This window comes from Mobula birostris, chromosome 1 (assembly GCF_030028105.1).
Source record: "Mobula birostris isolate sMobBir1 chromosome 1, sMobBir1.hap1, whole genome shotgun sequence".
NCBI classification, from domain to species: Eukaryota; Metazoa; Chordata; class Chondrichthyes; order Myliobatiformes; family Myliobatidae; genus Mobula; species Mobula birostris.
In genome coordinates this window covers 729,770-752,667 of record NC_092370.1, presented here as the reverse complement: position 1 = coordinate 752,667, position 22,898 = coordinate 729,770, and the positions used below count along the sequence as shown (strand labels likewise).

The 22,898-nt window shown below is 43.4% G+C and overlaps 1 protein-coding gene across 4 annotated transcripts in view; it reads right to left on the bottom strand.

Moving 5' to 3' along the window:
• smarcc1a (SWI/SNF related BAF chromatin remodeling complex subunit C1a) overlaps window positions 1-22,898 on the bottom strand; it is a 221,757-nt gene that overhangs the window by 174,779 nt on the left and 24,080 nt on the right. For all 4 annotated transcript variants that reach the window (XM_072251690.1, XM_072251677.1, XM_072251683.1 and 1 more), the window contains exons 3-7: window positions 19,339-19,424; window positions 3,058-3,139; window positions 646-738; window positions 364-433; window positions 91-160 (exon numbers count right to left, since the gene is read on the bottom strand). In XM_072251690.1, coding sequence (XP_072107791.1) covers window positions 91-160; window positions 364-433; window positions 646-738; window positions 3,058-3,139; window positions 19,339-19,424 — 401 coding nt within the window. The remainder of the gene's footprint in view (window positions 1-90; window positions 161-363; window positions 434-645; window positions 739-3,057; window positions 3,140-19,338; window positions 19,425-22,898) is intronic.

Here is a 22,898-nt window from a genome sequence, read left to right as displayed (position 1 = left end):
TGGAGCTGGCTGATCAAACAGCACAAGCGTACAGTTCCACTAGTTCACACTCTCCACACACAGCGTTACTACATTCACAGCAGCACACACCTATCTGGGAACATTCCCCAGTGCACCAGCACCTGCTTGTCTCGTTTCATCACAGGTCTCAACCATTCGTCTGCAACAGAAAACAATGAAGGTCAGAAAAGGAAACAGACAGTGAGCTCAGCAAATTTATTTCCTTTGTTTCAACAGGAACAGCAAACAATTTACTTCTGGAACATATGCACCCAAGTTCACTTATTAACTATTTCCAGTATTAATTTAATCTCCAAATCTATGCCCTGGTGGGAACTCAAGTGCAATCACAATATCTCCTACCTTCATCCAGAGAACTTGGAATAGGATAAATTAAATGGGAAGCTTTTGATTTTTCTTCTGTTATTGTTCCCTAAATGTGTAAAAGTGTGCAGATATTAGCAGTGTGAACCAATTTCATACAATTCCATATGTGCATAATACAAAATACACAAGACAGCCCCTTGCCCATATTTTATACACACACTATATAGGCATGTTGATAGATAGATAAAGGGAGTCACAATGCACAATTCAAAATGCTAACATAAAGACTATTCTTCAATTAGATAAAAAAATATATACCTGGTGTCTCTTAACAATATCTTTCCATTTACTTGCAAGCTTCTGGTCAAGTTCAGGAGAGAGGTAGATCGTTGGTCTTGTCAAACAATTATTCTAAAAAAAAATTTACTCAGTGATAAAGGAACTTTAAAAAATTCTGTAGATTTCAAACAGCAAAGTTCTATAAGCACAGTATCTGCATTGCCATTTAATTATGGAGGAAATCTCCGAGAACTAAATGCAATATGGGGTGCGTCAAGTTTCTGGCAACCTCATCTCACGCTGTCTACATGGTAGGATCAAGGTAGGTACTAGGGAAGTATACGGTCATGCATTTTAGTAAAAGGAATAAGAGCGTAAGAGGCAGAGCTAAGTAGTCATGGCGCCCAACAGCAATTTCTTTCCTTGCATCTTCGAAAACAGTTCTATTTCCATCTCTAATATCTCTATTTTTCCCTTTCAGGGCTCTTTTGAAGACCCTGATCTGGAGTTACACGCTGACCACGGATCTTTGCAGGAATGGGACCCGCTCTTGGGGTTCCACAATCAGCCACTATTCGGCATGCCAGAGGATTGGCCTAAGATTTCGGCACGGATTCAGAAGCCTGAGATCGGGGAACTAGAGACTGGCGGATCAAGGGTCGGTGTCACCACAGGAGACCTGTGTGTTGTTGAGAGAGTTGGAACATCTGCTGTGTGCCTGGGGACCTGGGATCTTGGTGAACTTTAGGCACAGAGCTCGAAAAAAGCGACGCAACAAACTTTTAACATCGTAAACCAGCAAGTTGTTTGTTATGTCTCCCCGCTCATTGGAAAATGGAGTCACCGCTTTCTCCCTTATTAGGAGAGAGAGAGCCTGCAGCATGTCGAATTATCAGGTGAACAATGTAGTCTTTGGGGTAACTAAAAGTCCGTGTCTTTGCTATTGCTTTGCTCACGCTTGAGTGCTGGTAGTGGGTGCGCTTTATTTTTGCCGGTGGGAGAAGGGGATTGTTGCTCTGCTGCTGCTTGCTGGAGGGAAAGAGTGGGGGGGACTTTGGGGTTCTAACATTTAACTGTCATTCATTCTTAGGGCACTCCTCTGTTTTCGTGGATGGCTGCGAAGAAAAAGCATTTCAGGATGTATACTGTATACACTTCTCTGACATTAAATTGCACCTTTGAACCTTTGACTATTTTCCAAATGGGGAGAAAACTAAAAACTAAATCACAGGTACAAAATTACCTCCTGCAGGATTCCCTAAAGATTAATTTGCAGGTTCAGTCAAAGATAAGGAAGGCAAATGCAATGTTAGCATTCATTTCAAGAGGACTGGAATACAAAAACAAGAATGTGATGCAGAGGCTTTATAAAGGCATTGGTCACACTGCAGAGTATTGAGAGCATTTTGGGTCCATATTGTGAGAGGGTCCAGAGAAGGTTCAGAAGAATAATCCCAGGAATGAAATGGTTAACATATGAGGAGTGTTTGATGGCTCTGATCCTGGACTTGGAGGTAAGAAAGAAAACCTCACTGAAATCTACAGAATGTTGAAAGGCCTAGATAAAGCAGATATAATAGTCTTAAGAGCCCCTTAGATAGGTACATGGAGCTTAGAAAAATAGAGGGCGATGTACAGGGGAAATTCGAGGCAGAGTCTAGAGCGGCACAACATTGTGGGCCGAAGGGCCTGTAATGGGCTGTAAATTTCTATGTGGAGAGGACGTTTCCTATAGATGTTGAGTCTAGGACCAGAGGGCACAGTCTCAGAATAGAGGGATGTTCCTTTAGGGCAGCAATGAGGGATTTCTTTCGCCAGAGGGTCGTGAATCTGTGGAATTTCTTGCCAGTCAGCTTTGGACGCCAGGTCATTGAATGTATTTAAGGCAGAGGCTGACATGTTCTTGATTCATCAGGACATCAACGGTTCAAACACGGCCACAAAATACTAAATTCCTGAGAAAACAAATTATTTTCCTCAGTGTTGCATGTGCACGAAATCATGTGGTTTTTAAGTGTTTATCATGAGTTTACAAATACTGAATTAACGTCATGCTACCAAAGCATCTCCCATGAATAACACAAGAATAGATTGCCATCCAAATCAGTACAGAATATTCATTCAGATGAAAATTGTACCAGAAAAATTTTCAAAACACTGCAGATGCAGCAAAGCTGAAGTAACAGAAAATATCAGAAATATTCAGCTAGTTGGGCTGTGCTTATGAAAAGAGAAACAGGAATTTATGCCCTGATGAAAGGTCACTCCACAAAATGTCATCTGTTTATTCCTCTCCATAGGTGCTGGCTGACCCAAGTTTCATATGTGTTGCTTCGGGTTTCCAGCATCTGCAGAATCTCATGTTCAAGAGGTTATGTCTTAGTCAGAGACACTTCATTAGCAAAGCTGTGATTTTCCCACCATTGCAGTCTGACCTACTGACAAACATACCTGCACCAAAGTCTTTTCTATTGTCATAAACATCTCTACATTACGATCCATTCTGGATGGATTTTGCAGGTCAAACCGTCTCCTAAAAAAAAAAAGCAAAATGTGGCATTTATTAATCTCTGAACAGTCTGAAAAATTAAAGTTCAAATCTCAAAGCACATTATCAAAGTATGTACAAAGTATACAACCTTGAGATTCATCTTTTTGCAGGTAGCCACAAAACAAAGAAATACTATATAACCCGTTTATAGAAAAACTTCTACACAAGACCATCAAACTTGCAAAAGAACAAATAACACAGAATATTAATCAGCAAACTGCAGACTCCCCAAAAATGAGTCCACAACTAGGAGTGACCAAGGCGGGTGAAGCCAGTCCAAGAGCCAATGGCCACAACCAGCAAATCAATCAGTTCAGTGACATGTCAATGGTTGCAGGCCACAGCAGCAGATCCAGTTCCATGCCAGAGCAACTCAATCAAATCGTGCAAATAGTGAAGCGTGTTCATCGCTGAGGCCATTAAACATCAAAGCACAGCCAAAAGTGAATCTGCAGTCATGAGCCGCTGGCATGATTGAACTTTGCAGTTCAGGACCCAGGACTCCTGCACCTTCTGCCTGCAGCAGCCAAGAGGGAGATCGATCAAAAGTAGGAACATGGCATTGAAAATCCATTCATTCTCTGTTCTCGGCTCCATTTTAATCTGGCTTGATACATTAAGTGGTGTGGAGTAATGGAGCTGACCATGGACAAGTGTTCCGCCATTAGGAATAGATGCAGCGTGCACCCCCAGCAACATCCACAGCTGCACCCCATGCCAAATCCCCCAGATCCTTTAGTCAACCAAAGAAATACATACTTAAAAGTTGAATACATCCATCACAGTTCAGAAGGAATAGGGAATCAAATTTGAATCGAATTGACTTTATTTCTTACATCTTTCACATATACAAGTAAAAATCTTTACGTTACATCACCGTCTAAATGTGCAATCATAGTAATTTATAATAACTTATAATAAATAGAACAGTCAGTATAACATAGAAATGCAGTCAAATCAGAGCAAATTAATCAGTCGGATGGCCTGGTGGAAGAAGCTGTCCTTGAGTCTGTTGGTCCTGGCTTTTATGCTGTGGTACCATTTCCCAGATGGTAGCAGCTGGAATAGACTGTGGTTGGGGTGGTTTGGGTCCCCAAAGATCCTACTGGCCCTTTTTTCCATACCTGTCTTTGTAAGTATCCTGAATTATGGCAAGATTACAATTGTACAGATGCGCTGGGTTGCCTGCACCACTCTCTGCAGAGTCCTGCGACTAAGGAAGGTACAGTTCCCATACCACACAGTGATGCAGCCAGTCAGGATGCTCTCAATTGCGCCCCTGTAGAAAGTTATTAGGATCTGGAGACCTATACCAAACTTCCTCAACCATCTGAGGTGAAAGAGGCGGTGTTGTTCCTTTTTCACCACACAGTTGGAGTGTACAGACCATGTGAGGTTCTCAGTGATGTGGATGCCAAGGAACTTAAAGCTGTTTACCCTCTCAACCCCAGATCCACTGATGTCAATAGAGGTTAGTCCATCTCCATTCCTCCTGTAATCCACGACCAGCTACTTTGTTTTTGAAACATTGAGGGAGAGGTTGTTTTCTTGACACCACTGTGTCAGAGAGATGACTTCTTCCCTGTAGGCCACCTCGTTATTGTTTAAGATTAGGCCAATCAATGTAGTGTTGTCAGCAAATTTAATTAGCAGATTAGAGCTGTGGGTGACGATACAGTCATGGGTATACAGAGAATAAAGGAGGGGACTTAGTACAGTCTTGAGGGGCTTCCGTGTTGCCTGTCAGAGGTGTGGAGGTGAGGAAGATCACTCTTATCACCTGCCGGCAATCTGACAGGAAGTCCAGGATCCAGCTGCACAAGACAGGGTGAAGGCCGAGGTTGCTGAGCTTCTTGTTGAGCCTAGATGGATTTATAGTGTTGAATGATGAACTGTAGTCCGAGAACAGCATTCTGACATGAGCATTCTTCTTCTCCAGATGTACAAGGACGGTATGTAGAACAGTGGCTATTGCATCATCTGTCAACCGGTTGTGTCAGTAGGCAAATTGTAGGGGGTCCAGTTTGGGTCGTAGCAAACTGCAGATGTAATCCTTGACCAGCCTCTCAAAGCATTTGCTTATTGTTGAAGTAAATGCAACAGGATGCCAGTCATTCAGGCATTTTACCTTGGTCTTTTTTGGTACACGGACAATGATGGATAATTTGAAGCAGGAGGGCACTTTACACTGGGAGAGGGAGAGATCCAGTGGTTTTGTAAACTATCCATAAGCTGTCTGCAAGATATCGCCATTGGTCATGAACTAAGAACTCAATGGAGTGCCAATCAAATCTTCTGGTATTGAGGATACACCTATACAAATCCCTGCAGCATCAGCTGACCCAATGATCTCTGTCTCGGAGGACAACATCAGAACATCTTTCAAGAGCGTGAACTCTTATAAGGTGTCAAGTCCTGATGGTGTACCTGCTACAAGCTGCTGTCTACTAACTACAGCTCAGCATTCAACGCAATCATACCCTCACTTCTAATCAAAAAGCTCCAAAACCTGGGCCTCTGTACCTCCCTCTGCAACCAGATCCTTGACTTCTCACCAGACCAGTCTTTGCAGATTAAAATAACACCCCCTTCTCACTGACAATCAACACAGACATACCAAGGATATGTGCTTGGCCCAATGTTCTCTCTCCACACCCACAACTGTATGGCTCAGCACAGCTCAAATACCCATCAAAAGAAAATGATAGTAATGCAATTTCTGTCCATAATATTTATGCCTCTCATCGTACACACCTCTATCAGGTCACCTCTCATCCTCCGTTGCTCTAAGGAAAAAAGGCCAAGTTCACTCAACCTATTCTCATAACGCATGCTCCCCAATCCAGGCAACATCCTTGTAAATCTCCTCTGCACCCTTACTATAGTTTCTACATACTTCCTGCAGAGAGGTGACCAGAACTGAGCACAGTACTCCAAGTGGGGTCTGACCAGGGTCCTCTATAGCTGTAACATTAAGCCTCGGCTCCTAAACTCAATCCCACAATTGATGAGGGCCACTGCACCGTATGCCATCTTAACCAGAGTAAACCTGCGCAGCAGCTTTGAGTATCCTGTGGACACAGGCACCAAGATCCCTCTGATCCTTCACACTGCTAAGAGTCTTACCATTAATACTATATTCTGCCATATTTGACCTACCAAAATGAACCACCTCACACTTATCTGGGTTGGACTTCATCAGCTACTTCTCAGTGTAGTTTTGCATCCAATTGATGTCCCACTATAACCTCTGACAGTCCTCCACACTATCCACAACACCCCTAACCTTTGTGTTATCAGCAAATTTACTAACCTATCCCTCCACTTCCTCATCCAGGTCATTCATAAAAGTTATGGAGAAGGGGTCCCAGAACAGATCCCTGAGGCACACCACTGGTCACCAGCCTCCATGCAGAACATGACCAGTCAACAACCACTTTTTGCCTTCTGTGGGCAAGCCAATTCTGGAACCACAAAGGTCCCCTTGGATCCCATGCCTCCTTACTTTCTCAATAAGCCTTGAATGGGGTACCTTATCAAATGCCTTGCTGAAATCCATATACACTACATCTACTGCTCTACCTTCAATGTGTTTAGTCACATCCTCAAAAAATTCAATTAAGCTCGTAAGGCATGACTTGCCTTTGAAACAGTCATGCTGACTATTTCTAATCATATTATGCCTCTCCAAATCTTCATAAATCCTGCCTCTCATGATCTTTCTCATCAACTTACCAACCACTGAAGTAAGACTCACTGGTCTATAATTTCCTCGGCTATCTCTACTCCCTTTCTTGAATAACGGAACAACATCTGCAACCCATTGCCAGAGGCTCAGCAATCTCCTCCCTCAGTAGCCTAGGGTGTATCTTGTCCGGTACTGGTGGCTTATCCGACTTGATGCTTTCCAAAATCACCAGTACATCCTCTTTCTTAATATCTATATGCTAAAGCTTTTCATTACACTGCAAGTCCTCCTTACAATCGCCAAGGCCCTTTTCCACAGTGAATACTCAAGCAATGTATTCATGTATCTCCGCTATCTCCTCCGGTTCCATATATACTTTTCCAGTTTCACATTTGATTGGTCCTATTCTCTCACGTCTTACCCTCTTGCTCTTCACATATTCGTAGAATGCCTTGGGGTTTTCCTTAACCCTGTCCACCAAGGCTTTCTCATGGCCACTTCTGGCTCTCCTAAATTCTTTCTTAAGCTCCTTCCTGCGACCCTTATAATCTTCTAGATCTCTATCATTACCTAGTTTTTTGAACCTTTCATAAGCTTTTCTTATCTTCTTGACTAGATTTTAGACAGCCTTTGTACACTATGGTTCCTGTACCCTACCATCCTTTCCCTCTCATTGTAATGTACCTATGCAGAACTCCACGCAAATATCCCCTGAACATTTGCCATATTTCTGCCGTACATTTCCCTGAGAACATCTGTTCCCAATTTATGCTTCCAAGTTCCCGCCTGAGAGCTTCATATTTCCCCTTACTCCAATTAAACGCTTTCCTTACTTCCTATCCCACTCCAATGCTATGGTAAAGGAGATAGAATTATGATCACTATCTCCAAATGCTCTCCCACTGAGAGACCTGACACCTGACCTGGTTCATTTCCCAATACCAGATCAAGAACAGCCTCTCCTTATGTAGGTTTATCGACATATTGTGTCAGGAAACCTTCCTGAACATATCTAACAAACTCCACCCAATCTAAACTCCTTGCTCTAGGGAGATGCCAATCAATATTGGGGAAATTAAAATCTCTCACCACAACAACCGTTATTATTGCACAGGTCCAGAATCTGTCTCCCTATCTGCTCCTCTATATCTCTGTTACTATTGGGTAGTCTATAAAAAACACCCAGTAGAGTTATTGACCCCTTCCCGTTTCTAATTTCCAAGAGACTCAGTAGACAATCCCCCAATGACTTCCTCCTTTTCTGTAGCCATGACATTATATCTGATCAGCAGTGCCACGCCCTCACCTCTTGCCTCCCTCCCTGTCCTTTCTGAGACATCTAAAGCCTGGCACTCTAAGTAGCCATCCCTGCCCCTGAGCCATACAAGTCTCTGTAATGGCCACAATATCATAGCTTCAAGTACTGATCTACCTCTAAGCTCATTCGCTTTGTTCATGATACTCCTTGCATTAAAATAGACACATCTCAAACCATCAGTCTGAGCACACCCCTTCTCCATCACCTCCCTCTCACACTGTCTACATGCTCTCTTGATTGTGAGCCAATGCCCCCTCCTCCGTCTCCAGTTCGGTTCCCACCCCCCCAATTCTAGTTTACACTCTCCCCAATAGCCTGAGCAAACCTCTCCCTCGGTTTCACTGCAACCCGTCCTCTTTGCACGTGTCATGCCTGCCCCAAAAGAGGTCCCAATGATTCTGAAATCTGAATCCCTGCTCCAATCCCTCAGCCACACATTTATCCACCACCTCACTCTATTCCTATACTCACTGTCATGTGGCACAGGCAGTAATCCTGAGATTACTACCTTTGAGGTCCTGCTTCTCAACTTCCTTCCTAATTCACTACAGTTTTCAGGGAGTTACAATGAAAATACAATGAAATACAATGTTGGAGAGTATATGGCTATGCACTTTGGTGGAAGAAATAAATGGGCAGATTATTATTTATATGGGGAGAGAATTCAAAATGCAAAAATGCAAAGAGCCTTGTGAGTTATTGTGTAGGATACCCTAAAGAATGACCTTTAGGTTGAGTCGGTGCTGAAGGCAAATCAAATGTTGGAATTCATTTCTAAAAGTACAGAATACAAGCACAGGGATGTGATGTTGAGGCTCTATAAGGCACTCGTGAGACTTGGAGTATCGTGTGCAGTTTTGGGCTCCAATTTTAGAAAGGATATACTGACATTGGAGAGGGTTCAGAGAGGATTCACGAGAATGATTCCAGGAATGAAAGGGTTACCGTATGAGGAACATCTGGCAGCTCTTGGTCTGTATTCCTTGGAGTTCAGGAGAATGAGGGGGGATCTCACAAAAACATTCTGAATCTTAAAAGGCCTGAACAGATTAGATATGGTAAAGTTATTTCCCATGGTAGGGGAGTCTAGGACAAGAGAGCACGGCTTCAGGAGTGAAGGACATCCATTTAGAACAGATGCAGAGAAATTACTTTAGTCAAAGGGTGGTAAATCTGTGGAATTTGTTGCCACGAGTAGCTGTGGAGGCCAAGTCATTGGGTGCATTTAAGGCAGTGATAGATTGGTTCTTGATTAGCCAAGGCATCAAAGGCTATGGGGAGAAGGCAGGGGAGTGGGGATGACTGGAAGAATTCCATCAGACCATGATTGAATGGCAGAGCAGACTCAATGGGCCGAATGGTGGTCTCCTCCTATATCTTATGGTCTTAAGATACAACAGAGCTTGAGGAGTAAAAGGACGAGGGGTGGCAGTACTAGTCAGTAAAAATGTCATGACAGTGCTCAGTCAGGGCAAACTGGAGAACTCATCTCGTGAGGTGTCACGTGCAGAACTGAAGAATAAAAAGGTAAAACCACCTTAAAGGGGCTATATATTACAGACCATCCAACAGTTGTAGGGAGGTTAGAGGAAAAAATTTGTAGAGAGATCGCAGACCATTGCCAGAACATATTGACTGGGAGTCCCATACTGTAAAAGAACTAGAGCTTGTCAATTGTGTTCAGGAAAGTTTTCTTCATCAGTATGTGGAAGTCCCAAAGAGAGAGCATGCGACACTTGATTTGCTGTTAGGAAATGAGACAGGACAAGTGACATTAGTTTGTGTAGAGGAACACTGCATCTGGAGATCATAATCCTATTAGTTTCTAAGTAAATATGCAACAAGATTGGTCTGGTCCGCAGATTGACATTCTAAATTGGAGAAAAGCCAATCTGCCAAGTAGGATGGGACAGGTTGCTTCCTGGTTAAGATGCACTTCATAAGTGAGAGCTTTTCAAAAATGAAAGTTTGAGTACAAAGCTTGCATGTGCTTATCAGAACACAAGGTAAAATTAACAAGTGTAGGGAAGCTTGGATTTCAAGAAATATTGAGGGGAAAAAAAGCAGGTGCATAGCAGACATAGGCAGGTAGGAACAAATGAGATACCTATGGAGTGCAAGAAATTTGACAGAACACTAAACAGACAGACACAGAGCCCATAGATGCAAAGCAAAACGGTATCAACTTCATGGACCCTATACACATTACACAAGAGGAGGGATTTGCAGATGGAATACCTGGTAAGGCTCAGAAAACCTGTGCCAACCTACTAGCGGGAGTATTCAAGGACATTTTCAACCTCTCACTGCTACGGTCGGAAGTTCCTACTTGCTTCAAAAAGGCAACAATTATACCGGTGCCCAAGAAGAATCATGTGGGCTGCCTTAATGACTATCGCCCGGTAGCACTCACATCGACAGTGATGAAATGTTTTGAGAAGTTGGTTATGACCAGACTGAACTCCTGCCTCAGGAAGGATCTGGACCCACTGCAATTTGCCTATCGCCACAATAGATCGACGGTAGATGCAAACTCAATGGCTCTCCACACAGCTTTAGACCACCTAGACAACACAAACGCCTACATCAGGATGCTGTTCATCGGCTATAGCTCAGCATTTAATATCATCATTCCCACAATCCTGACTGAGAAGTTGCAGAACCCGGGCCTCTGTACTTCCCTCTGCAATTGGATCATTGACTTCCTAACTGGAAGACCACAATCTGCGCGTATTGGTGATAACATATCCCGCTCATTGTTGATAACACTGGTGCACCTCAGGGGTGTGTGCTTAGCCCACTGCTCTACTCTCTATATATACGTAATTGTGAAGCTAGGAATAGCTCAAATACCATCTATAAATTTGCTGACGATACAACCATTGTTGGTAGAATCTCAGGTGGTGACAAGAGGGCGTACAGGAGTGAGATATGCCAACTGGTGGAGTGGTGCCGCAGCAACAACCTGGCACTCAATGTCAGTAAGACAAAAGAGCTGATTGTGAACTTCAGGAAGAGTAAGGCGAAGAAATACATACCAATCCTCAGAGGGATCAGAAGTGGAGACAGTGAGCTGCTTCAAGTTCCTGCATCTCAAGATTTCTGAGGATCTAACCTGGTCCCAATATATCGATGTAGTTACAAAGAAGGCAAGACAGCGGCTATACTTCATTAGGAGCTTGAAAAGATTTGGCACGTCAACAAATACACTCAAAAACTTCTATTGTTGTACCATGGAGAGCATTCTGACAGGCTGCATCACTGTCCGGTGTAGAGGGGCTACTGCACAGGATCGAAAGAAGCTGCAGAAGGTTGTAAATCTAGTCAGTTCCATCTTGGGCATTAGCCTGCAAAGTACCCAGGACATCTTCAGGGAGCGATGTCTCAGAAAGGCAGCGTCCATTATTAAGGACCTCCAGCACCCAGGACATGTCCTTTTCTCACTGTTACCATCAGGTAGGAGGTATAGAAGCCTGAAGGCACACACTCAGCGATTCAGGAACAGCTTCTTCCCCTCTGCCATCCAATTCCTAAATGGACATTGAATCCTTGGACACTACCTCACTTTTTTTGATATACAGTATTTCTGTTTTCTGCACGTTTTTTAAAATCTATTCAATATACGTACACTGTAATTGATTACAGTGTAATCAATTTTTTATTTATTACTGTGATATTTGCTATTTTTTTCCCTTCTAGATTATGTATTGCATTGAACTGCTGCTACTAAGTTAACAAATTTCACGTCACATGCTGGTGATAATAAACCAGATTCTTTACGCATATGTCTGTGGACGTCAACAGGACACACGGGTGGTATGTTGCCTCCCAGATGCCAGGGATAGGGTCATTATGGATTGCACCCACAGAATTTTAGAGAGAGAGGGAGGGAGACCAGCCAGATGACTTGGTACATATTGGTACCAAATACATAGGAAGGAAAAGCAAAGAGGTCCTGAAAACTGAATTTAGAGAGCTAGGTAGAAAGCTGAGATGCTGGACATTGAGGGCGGTAATTTCTGGATTTCTGCCTGTACCACTCACCGGTGGAGGTAGAAACAGGACGATTCGGCAGATAAATATATGGCTGAGAAGCTGGCACAGGAGGCAGGGTTTCAGATTCTTCAATCATTGGGATCTCTTCTGGGGGAGACATGACCTGTTTAAAACTGACGGGTTGCACCTGAACCAGAGGGGGACTAATATTCTCGCAGGCAGTTTTGTTGGAGCTGTTGGGGAGGGTTTAACCTAATTTGGCAGGCAGGTAGGAACCAGAATGAAGGCACTCAGGATAGAACAGATGGTTAAAAAAGCATAACATACAGTCAGACTGTCAGGCAGGGCAGGTAGATGATAGGACAACATTACAGCCAGCAGGGCAAGCAACAGTGCATTGGTGATGCAAAATCAAAAGGTAGCAAATAGAGCTTTCAAAGTGTTATATCTCAATACACGGCATACAAAAATTAAGGTGGATGACATTGTTGCACTACTACAGATTGTCAGGTATAATGTGGCCATCACTGAATCGTGGCTGAAAGATGGTCGTAGTTGGGAACTTGATGACTAAGGTTACATTTTGTATGGCGTGGCTCTGCTGGTAAAGAATGGCATCAAATCAGTGGTAAGATGTGACATACGATTAGAGGATGTTGAATCCTTATGGGTTATAAAACTGCAAGGGTAAAACGACCCTGATGGCAGTTGGAATCAGTAGCTGGAATGTGGATCAAAGATTACAACAGGACGTGTATTTGGTACCAATATGCACCAAGTCATCTGGCCGCTCTCCCTCCCTCTAAGATGTGACAGAATAGGATCAATCAAGTGTGACAGTGGAAAAGTGTGTATGGAACCGGAGGAAATAGAGGAGGTACTCAATGAATACTTTGTTTCAGTATTCACTACGGAAAAGGATCTTGGCAATTGTAGGGATGACTTGCAGTGCACTGAAAAGCTTGAGAATGTAGATATTAAGAAGAGAATGTGCTGGAGCTTTACGAAAGCATCAAGTTGGGTAAGTCATCAGGACCAGACAGGATGTACCCCAGGCTACTGTGGGAAATGAGGAAGGAGATTGCTGAGCCTTTGGCAATGATCTTTGCATCATCAGTGAGGATGGGAGAGGCTCCAGAGGATTGGAGGGTTGCAGATGTTGTTCCCTTATTCAAGAAGGGGAGTAGGGATAGCCCAAGATGTTATAAGCCAGTGAGTCTTACTTCAATCGTTCATAAGTTGATGGAGAAGATCCTGAGGGGCAGGATTTATGAACATTTGGAGAGGTGTAATATGATTAGGAATTGTCAGCATGGCTTTGTCAAGGGCAGGTCGTGCCTTACGAGCCTGATTGAATTTTTTGAGGATGTGAATAAACACATTGATGTAGGTAGAGCTGTAGATGTAGTGTATATGGATTTTACCAAGGCATTTGATACAGTACCCCATTCAAGGCTTATTGAGAAAGTAAGGAGGCATGGGATCCAAGGAGACATTGCTTTGTGGATCCAGAACTGGCTTGCCCACAGAAGGCAAAGAGTGGTTGTAGACAGGTCATATTCTGCATGGAGGCCAGTGACCAGTGGTGTGCCTCAGGGGTCTCTTCTGGGACCCCTACTCTTTCTGATTTTTGTAAATGACCTTGATGAGGAAGAGGAGGGTTGGGTTAGTAAATCTGCTGATGACACAAAGGTTGGGGGTGTTGTGGATAGTGTGGAGGGCTGTCAGAGGTTACAACGGGACATTGATAGGATGCAAAACTGGGCTGAGAAGTGGCAGATGGCGTTCAACCCAGATAAGTGTGAAGTGGTTCATTCTGGTAGGTTAAATATAATGGCAGAGTATAGTACTAATGGTAAGACTCTTGGCAGTGTGGAGGATCAGAGGGATCTAGGGGTCCCAATCCATAGGTTGACTCTGTGGTTAAGAAGACATACGGTACATTGGCCTTCATCAATCATGGGATTGAGTTTAAGAGCCCACAGGTAATATTGCAGCTATATAGGACCCTGATCAGACCCCACTTGGAGTACTGTGCTCAATTCTGGTTGCCTCACTACAGGAAGGACGTGGAAACCATAGAAAGGGTGCAGAGGAGATCTACAAGGATGTTGCCTGGATTGGGTAGTACGCCTTATGAGAATAGGTTGAGTGAACTTGGCCTTTTCTCCTTGGAGCAACGGAGGATGAGAGGTGACCTGATAGAGGTGTACAAGATAATAAGGGGCATTGATCGTATGGATAGTCAGAGGCTTTTCTCCAGGGCTGAAATGGCTAGCATGAGAGGGCATAGTTTTAAGGTGCTTGGAAGTAGGTACAGAGGAGATGTCAGAGTTGTTGCTGTTTGTTTTTTTATACGCAGAGAGTGGTGAGTGCGTGGAATGGGCTGCTGGCGGCTGTGGTGGAGGCGGAAATGATAGGGTCTTTTAAGAGACTCCTGGATGGTTACATGGAGTTTAGAAAAATAGAGGGCTATAGGTAAAGCCTAGGTAGTTCTAAGGTAGGGACATGTTCAGCACAGATTTGTGGGCCAAAGGGCCTGTATTGTGCTGTATATTTTCTATGTTTCTACGACATTGAAAAGGTCAAAAAGACAATGTTATGATCACCATCAGAGATTTTAACATGCAGATTGATTGGGAATGGATCTCAAGAGTGAGTTTATTCAATGCCCATGAGATGGCTTTTTAGAGCAGTTTGTCATTGAGTCCACTGGGGGATCGGCTATACTGTACTGTAATGTACCAGAGGTGATTAGGGAGTTTAACGAAAAAGAGCCCTTAGGAGCCAGTGATCAATAGATGATTGAGTTCAACTTGAAATTTGATAGGAAGAAAGTAAAGTCTAACATAGCAGTATTTCAGTGGAGTGAAGGAAATTATAGCAGAATGAGAAAGGAGTTGGCCAGAGTAAACTGGAGGATGACACCAGAGCAGAAGTGGAGTGAGTTCCTGAAAAAATGAGGAAGGTGCAGGACAGATGTATTCTTAAAACGAAGAAATACTCAAATGGCAAAATAATACAACTGTGGCTGACAAGGGAAGTCAAGGCTAATATATAAACAAAAGTGAGGGCATACAACAAAGCAAAACTTAGTAGGGAGACAGGATTTGAGAAGTTTTAAAAACCTACAGTGAGCAACTAAAAGAACGATGAGGGAAAATATGAAATATGAAAGCAAGCTAACAAGCACTATCAAAGTGGATAATAAAAGATTTTTCAAGTCTGTTAAAAAGAGAACTGAGAGCAGATACAAGACCTCTAGAAAATGATGCCAGAGAAATAATAAGGGGGATCAAGGAGACGGCAGATGAACTAAATGAGTATTTTGCATCAGTTTTTACTGTGGAAGACACTAGCAGTGTGCCAGATGTTGAAGGATGTGAGGGAAGAGAAGTGAGTGCACTTGCTATTACAAGAGAGAAGGTGCTCAAAAAACTGAAAAACCTATGGGTACATAAGTCACGCGGATCAGATATACTGCACCCTGAAAGAGGTAGCGGTAGAGATTGTGGAACATTAGCAATGATCTTACAAAATTCATTGGACTCTGGCATGGTGTCAGAGGACTGGAAAATTATATATGTCACTTCACTCTTTAAGAAAGATGGAAGGCAGCAGAAAGGAAATTATAGACCAGTTAACCTGACCTCATTGGTCAGGAAGATGTTAACAGTCAATTGTTAAGGATGAGGTTATGGACTACTTGGTGACACAGGACAAGATAGTACAAAGTCAGTGTGGTTTCCTTCAGGGAAAATCTTGCCAGACGAACCTACTGGAATTCTTTAAGAAGATTACAAGTAGGATGAAGGGGATGCAGTGGATGTTATGTATTTGGACTTCCAGATGGCCTTTTACAAGGTGCCACACATGAGGCTGCTAGTTAAGAGCCCATGGTATTACAGGAAAGTTTGTGGCATGGTTAGGAGGCAGCGAATGGGAAGAAAAGGATCCTTGTCTGATTGACTGCCAGTAACTAGTGGTGTTCCACAGGGGCTGGTGTTGGGACAGATTTTTTTTTTTTTTTTTATATATATATAAATGCAGTACATCAATGATTTAGATGATTGAATAGATGGCTTTGTTGTCAAGTTTGCAGATAATACAAAGATTGGTGGAGGGGCAGGTAGTGTTGAGGAAATGGGTAGGCTGCAGAAGGACTTGGATTAGAAGAATCGGCAAGGAAGTGGCAATTGAAATACAACGCTGAAAAATGCATGGTCATGCACTTTTGGTAGCAGAAATAAGTGTGCAGACCATTTTCTAAATAGGGTGAAAATCCAAAAATCTGAGAAGAAAAAGGACTTGGAGTCCTTGTGCAGAACACCCTGAAGGTTAACTTGCAGGTTGAGTAAGTGGTAAGGAAGGCAAATGCAATGCTAGCGTTCATTTCTAGAAGTCTTGAATACAAGTGCATAGATTTGATGCTGAGGCTTTATAAGGCACTGGCGAGGCCCCCCCTTGCATATTGTGAACAGTTTTGGGCCCCCCCATCTCAGAAAAGATGTGCTGGCATTGGAGAAGGCCCTGAGGAGGTACACAAGAATGATTCCAGGAATGAAAGGGTTATCATATGAGGAACGTTTGATGGCTCGGGGCCTGTACTGGGGGGAGAGAGAGAGAGAATCTCATTGAATCCTTTCAAATGTTGAAATGTCTAGACCAAGTAGATGTGGAAAGGATGTTTCCCATGGTTGGAGAGTCTAAGACAAGAGGGCACAGCTTCAGAATAGAGGGGTGCCCTTTCAAAACAGACGCGGCGAAACTTCTTTAGCCAAAGGGTGGTGAATTTGTGGAATTTCTTGCCACATGCACTGTGGAGGCCAGGTTGTTGTGTGTATTTAAGACAGAGATTGAGGTGTTCTTGATTGGACATGGCATCAAAGTCTATGGGGTCAAGGAGGGAAAATAAAGGATCAGCCATGATTGAATGGCAGAGCAGACTCAATGGGCCAAATAACCTAATTCTGCTCCCATGTCTTCTGGTCTTATATTAGGGTGGATAAATCCCCAGGGCCTAACAAGATGTTCTCCCTGGTATGAGTAACTGGATAGATATGGACTGATTAAGGATAGTCAGCATGGCCTCTAGCATAGTTGGTCATGTCTTAGCAATATTATCTATGAGTTTTTCCAAGGAGGCTACTAAGAAAGTTGATGGAGACAAGGCAATGTATGTTGTCTACGTGGACTTTAGCAAGAAATTTGACAAGGTTCTGAATGGGAGGTTAGTCTAAAAGTTCAGTCGGTCGACATTCAAGATGAGATAGTAAACAGGATTAGACAGTGACTTCATTGGAGAAGTAGTAGTTGACGATTGTCTCTGTCTGCTGGCCTGTAGCTAGTGGGGTTTCGCAGGGACCAATGCTAGGTCCATTGCTGTTTGTCATCTGTATCAAGGATCTGATTGATAATGTGGTTAACTGGATTAGCAAATTTAGAGACGACACCAAGATTGGAGGTGTAGTGGATAGTGAGGAAGGCTAACGTGGCTTGCAGCACTATGCGACATTGTACTTCCGTAGGACCAGCAAGGGTACATCTTACACAGTGTATGGTAGGGCACTGAGGAGCGTGGCGCAACAAAAGGATCTGGGAAAACAGGTCCATAATTCATTAAAAGTGGCGTCATAGGTTGATAGGGTCGTAAAGAAAGCCTTTGGTACATCGACCTTCATAAATCAATGTACTGAGTACTGGAAATGGGATGTTATGTTAAAGTTGCACAAGACATTAATGAGACCCAATTTGGAGTATTCTGTGCAGTTTTCGTCATCTATCTACAGGAAAGATGTAAATAAGGTTTAAAGAGTACAGACAAAATTATCAAGGCTATTGCTGGATGTGGATGACCTGAATGGAATGACTGAATAGGTTAGGACTTCGCTCCTTGGAGCGTAAAAGATTGAGGGGAGATCTGATAGAGGTAAGCAAAATTATAAGGGGTAAAGATAGGCTTTTTCCACTGAGGTTGAATGGGACTACAACTGGAGATCCTGGGTTAAGTGTGAAAGGTGAAAACTGTACGGGGAACATGAACGGAAACTTCTTCACTCAGAGTGTGAATGAGAGTGTGCAATGAGCTGCCAGCAAAAGTGGTACAAGTGAGCTCAATTTCAATGTTTCAGAAGTTTGGATAGGTACTTGGATGGCAGCACATGGAGTGCTATGGCCCAACTGCAGGTGGATTGGCGTAGGCAGTTTAACTAGTTTGGCGAAGATTAGATGAGATGAAGGGACTGTTCCTGTGCTGTAGTTTTCTATGACTCTAATACACATCCCCACGGGTCTGTTTCTTCGCTGTACTTTTCTGTGACTATGACTCCACAAGAATTTCTCCCTTATTTGATGGAGACAGCCGTGAGAAGCACGGAGGAACACCTGGAGAAACTTCTGAAATACCCACTTCGCTGCCGCTGCTACTGTGCGATCAAGAATCTCCAGAGGGGAAGGCCCCAAATCCTCGGCTTTGCCTACTGCCTTTTGCCAGGGCCGGGGCCGAAGCGCTCTGCAGAGATGGTGCTTGGTGTCATAGAGCTGGTTGGAGGCTCGGAGTTTTTGGACGGACTTGGAGTCGGACTGTGGCCGTATGCTTCCAGGATGCTGCATCGGCAAGTTTGCGGCGCTGGAGGTTCACCGTCTGCGTGAGATGATGGGACTTTCGAGAGACTTTGAGACTTTTACCATGTCCATGGTCTGTTCTTATCAAATTACAGTATTGCTGTGAACTGTTGTAACTATATGTTATAATTATGTGGTTTTTGTCAGTTCTTCCAGTCTGTTTGTCATGTGTTTCTGTGATATCATTATGGAAAAAACATTGTATCATTCCTTATTGCATGCATTACTAAATGACAATAAAAGAGGACTGCGTGTCCTCATAATCTAATTTCAGTGGACATGATTGGGAGGTCAACAGCAGTATTGTGGGAGTGCGTGCGGGAGAAGGAAAACAAAGTGAAACCCATCAAACCTGTGCTCCCTTCCCTGTGTTGGAGTGTGATTATAAAATCTTCATTTCCTGACAAGTATCCTGTTTACATTTTCCTGAAGGCCACTTTAACGCAATCCCTAGTAATGTCGTTAGTAATGCAAATCCCAATCTCACTCACCCAAGTAACAAATTACAGAGATAAATCGTACATCGTTACTTCAGCAGTCAGCAAGCCAACTTACCATCCTTGCTCACTTTTGAATTTGTAAGCAGCACCCAGGATATGGCCTAATGCTCCCCCCGCTTTGAAATCCAGAAAGCATTTTGCCTATATTTGGGAAAGAGAAACAAAACTTCAATGCTGGCTGTATATAGTTCTTGAGACCATTTAGCTTATTTTAGAAACACATTTGAGATTGGAAATAAGCATCCATCAACAAGATCTAAGCCTTTATTTATGAAAGACATAAAAAGTCATGAAAAGTCCTTCGCAATTAGGATTAAGGTGAATCCCAAGGCATTCTATACACAAATCAAGAGTAAGAAGATCATCAAGGAGGGGGTGGAACCACTCATGGCTAAAGGAGGGAACATTTGCTTGGATGCAGAGAATGTGAATGAGCTACTTAATAAGTATTTTGCTTCAGTATTTACCAAGGAAAAGGATATGTTGTTTGGAGGACCAAACAATGCTAACTTTCCAAATGCAAACACGAGGAAACCTGCAGATGCTGGAATTTCAAGCAACACACATAAAAATTGCTGGTGAACACAGCAGGCCAGGCAGCATCTATAGGAAGAGGTAGAGTCAACGTTGACTGTACCTCTTGCTATAGATGCTGCCTGGCCTGCTGCGTTCACTAACTTTACAAATACAGTAGCACATTTAGAGGTCAAGGAGGAGGATGTGTAGGGCCTCCTAATGAGTATCAAGGTGAGTATCCCCAGGGTCTGATGGGATATACCCCATGCTATTGAAGGAAGCAAGAGACAAGATGCACTAAATGCTGGAGGAACTCAGCAGGCCAGGCTGCATCTATGGAAAAAAGTACAGTTAAAATAGATACATCTGGATTGGAGGGCATACCTTATGAAAATACGTTGAGTGTACTTGGCCTTTTCTCTTTGGAGCGACAGAGGATGAGAGGTGACCTGATAGAGGTCTATAAGATGATGAGGGGCTTTGTCATGTGGATAGCCAAAGGTTTTTTCCCAGGACTGAAATGACTAACATGAGGGGGCATAGTTTTAAGGTGCTTGGAAATAGGTACCAAGGGGTTGTCAGGAGTAAGTTTTTCCACACAGAGAGTGGTGGGTGCGTGGAATGCACTGCCAGCGGCAGTGCTGGAAGCAGATACAATAAGGTCTTTTAAGAGCCTCCTAGATAGATACATGGAGCTTAGAAAAATAGAGGGCTATGTGCTAGGGAAATTCTAGGCAGTCTCTAGAGTAGGTTGCAAGGTCGGCACAACATTGTGGGCCAAAGGGCCTGTTATGTGCTGTAAACTTCTATGTTCTGTAACATATTAGGCCGAGATCTAGTCCTGCCAAAGGTCTTGGTTCGAGTAAAGGACATCCATCTATTCCCCTCTATCCACTGTGCTAGCTATACCCTCAAAGAACTCCAGTAAGTTTGCCAAACGGGACCTGCCTTTGATAACTCCATGCAGCATCTGCATGATAGATCCATTTCTTTCCAGATGGCAATCGATAAGATGCCACATAAAAGACTTATCCATAAGATAATCATGCATTGGGGTGATGCATGGACAGAGGATTGGTTAACCAATACAAAGCAGAGTTGGAATATAGGGCACTGCATCTGGAATACTGCCTGCACTTCTGGTCTCTTTACTTGAGGAAGGATATACTGGCTTTGGAGGCATGCAGAGGAACTTCAACAGGTTGATTCCAGAGACGAGGGGGTTAGACAACGAGGAGAGACCGAGTCGCCTGGGACTGTACTCACTGGAGTTCAGAAGTATGAGGGGTGATCTTATAGAAACATAAAATTATGAAAGGGATAGATGAGATAGAGGAAGGAAAGTTGTTTCCACTGGTAGGCGAGACCAGAACTCAGGGACATTGCCTCAAGATTTGGGGAGTAAATTTAAACAGAATTGAGGAGGAACTGCTTTTCCCCAGAGCGTATTGAAACTATGGAATTCTCTGCCCAATGAAGCAGCGGAGGCAACCTCAGTAAATATATTTAAGGATTGGATAGATTTTTTGCATAGTCAGGGAATTAAGGGTTATGGGGAAAAAGGCAGGTAGGTGGAGATGAGTCCATGCTCAGATCAGCCTTAGTCTCATTCAAGGGCGGAGCAGGCTCAACAGGCCAGATGGCCGACTCCTGCTCCTATTTCTTATGTCTTATGTCTGAACAACAACTGAAACTCTTGACCATTTCTGCAAGCTTTTATGCAATGAGTTGTTACCACATGATTGGCTGCCGAGTTATTTGCATTAACAGGTTGTGCAAATAGAGTGGGCACTTAGTGGGAAAGTGGAGAAGGGAATGAATGGCAGATGGAATTTAACAAGACAATAACATGGAAATGCATTTTGGGAAGTTACTTTGGACACACACTGAACGACAGAGCCCTCGGGAGTATTGTTGAACAGGGAGAACCTGAGAATACCAGTACATAATACCCCAAAAATGGGAACACAGGCAGATATTTAGAGATGGCAAATGGCTTTTTGCCTTCCTGAGCAGAGGTACTGAGTACAAGAATTTGACCGTCATACAATTGTATGTGGCGTTATTTAGGTTGCATATGGAGTACTGTTCCGGTCACTATAGAATCACACAATTCAGCAAGAATAGTTGCCAAAAAGCTTTAGAAGGACAATAGCCAGAAGACAGGGCTCGAGTTATCAGGAGAGGTTGGATGGGCTGGGTCTGTTTTCCATGCAGCAATGCAGCTTGCAAGGTGAGAAAGAGGTTTGTGAAAATGAGAGAAATAGATATGGTACCTTGTAGACATTTCCAAAGGTCTGACCAGGGTCCTACATAGCTGTAACATTACCTCTCGGCTCTTAAGCTCAATCCCATGGTTGATGAGGGCCAATGCACTACATGCCTTCTTGACCACAGAGTCAACCTGCACAGCAACTTTGTGTCCTATGGACTCTGACCCCAAGATCCCTCTGATCCTCCACACTGCCAAGAGTCTTACCATTAATACTATATTCTGCCATCATATTTGACCTACCAAAATGAACCACTTCACACTTATCTGGGTTGAACTATTTCTGCCACTTCTCAGCCCAGTTTTGCATCCTATCAATGTGCCGCTATACCCTCTGACAGCCCTCCACACTATCCACAACACCTCCAACCTTTGTGTCATCAGCAAATTTAATAACGCATCCCTCCACTTCCTCATCCAGGTCATTTATAAAAATCACAAAGAGAAGGAGTCCCAGAACAGATCCCTGAGGCACTCCACTGGTGACCAACCTCCATGCAGAATATGACCCATCTACAACCACTCTTTGCCTTCTGTGAGCAAGCCAATTCTGGATCCACAAAGCAATGTCCCCTTGGATCCCATGTTTCCTTACTATCTCAATAAGCCTTGCATGGGATACCTTATGAAATGCCTTGCTGAAATCCATTACACTACATCTACTACTCTATCTTCAATGTGTTTAGACACATCCTCAAAAAATTCAATCAGGTTCATAAGGCACGACCTCCCTTTGACAAAGCCATGCTGACTATTCCTAATCATATTATGCCTCTCCAAATGTTCATAAATCCTGCCCCTAAGCACCTTTTCTATCAACTTACCAA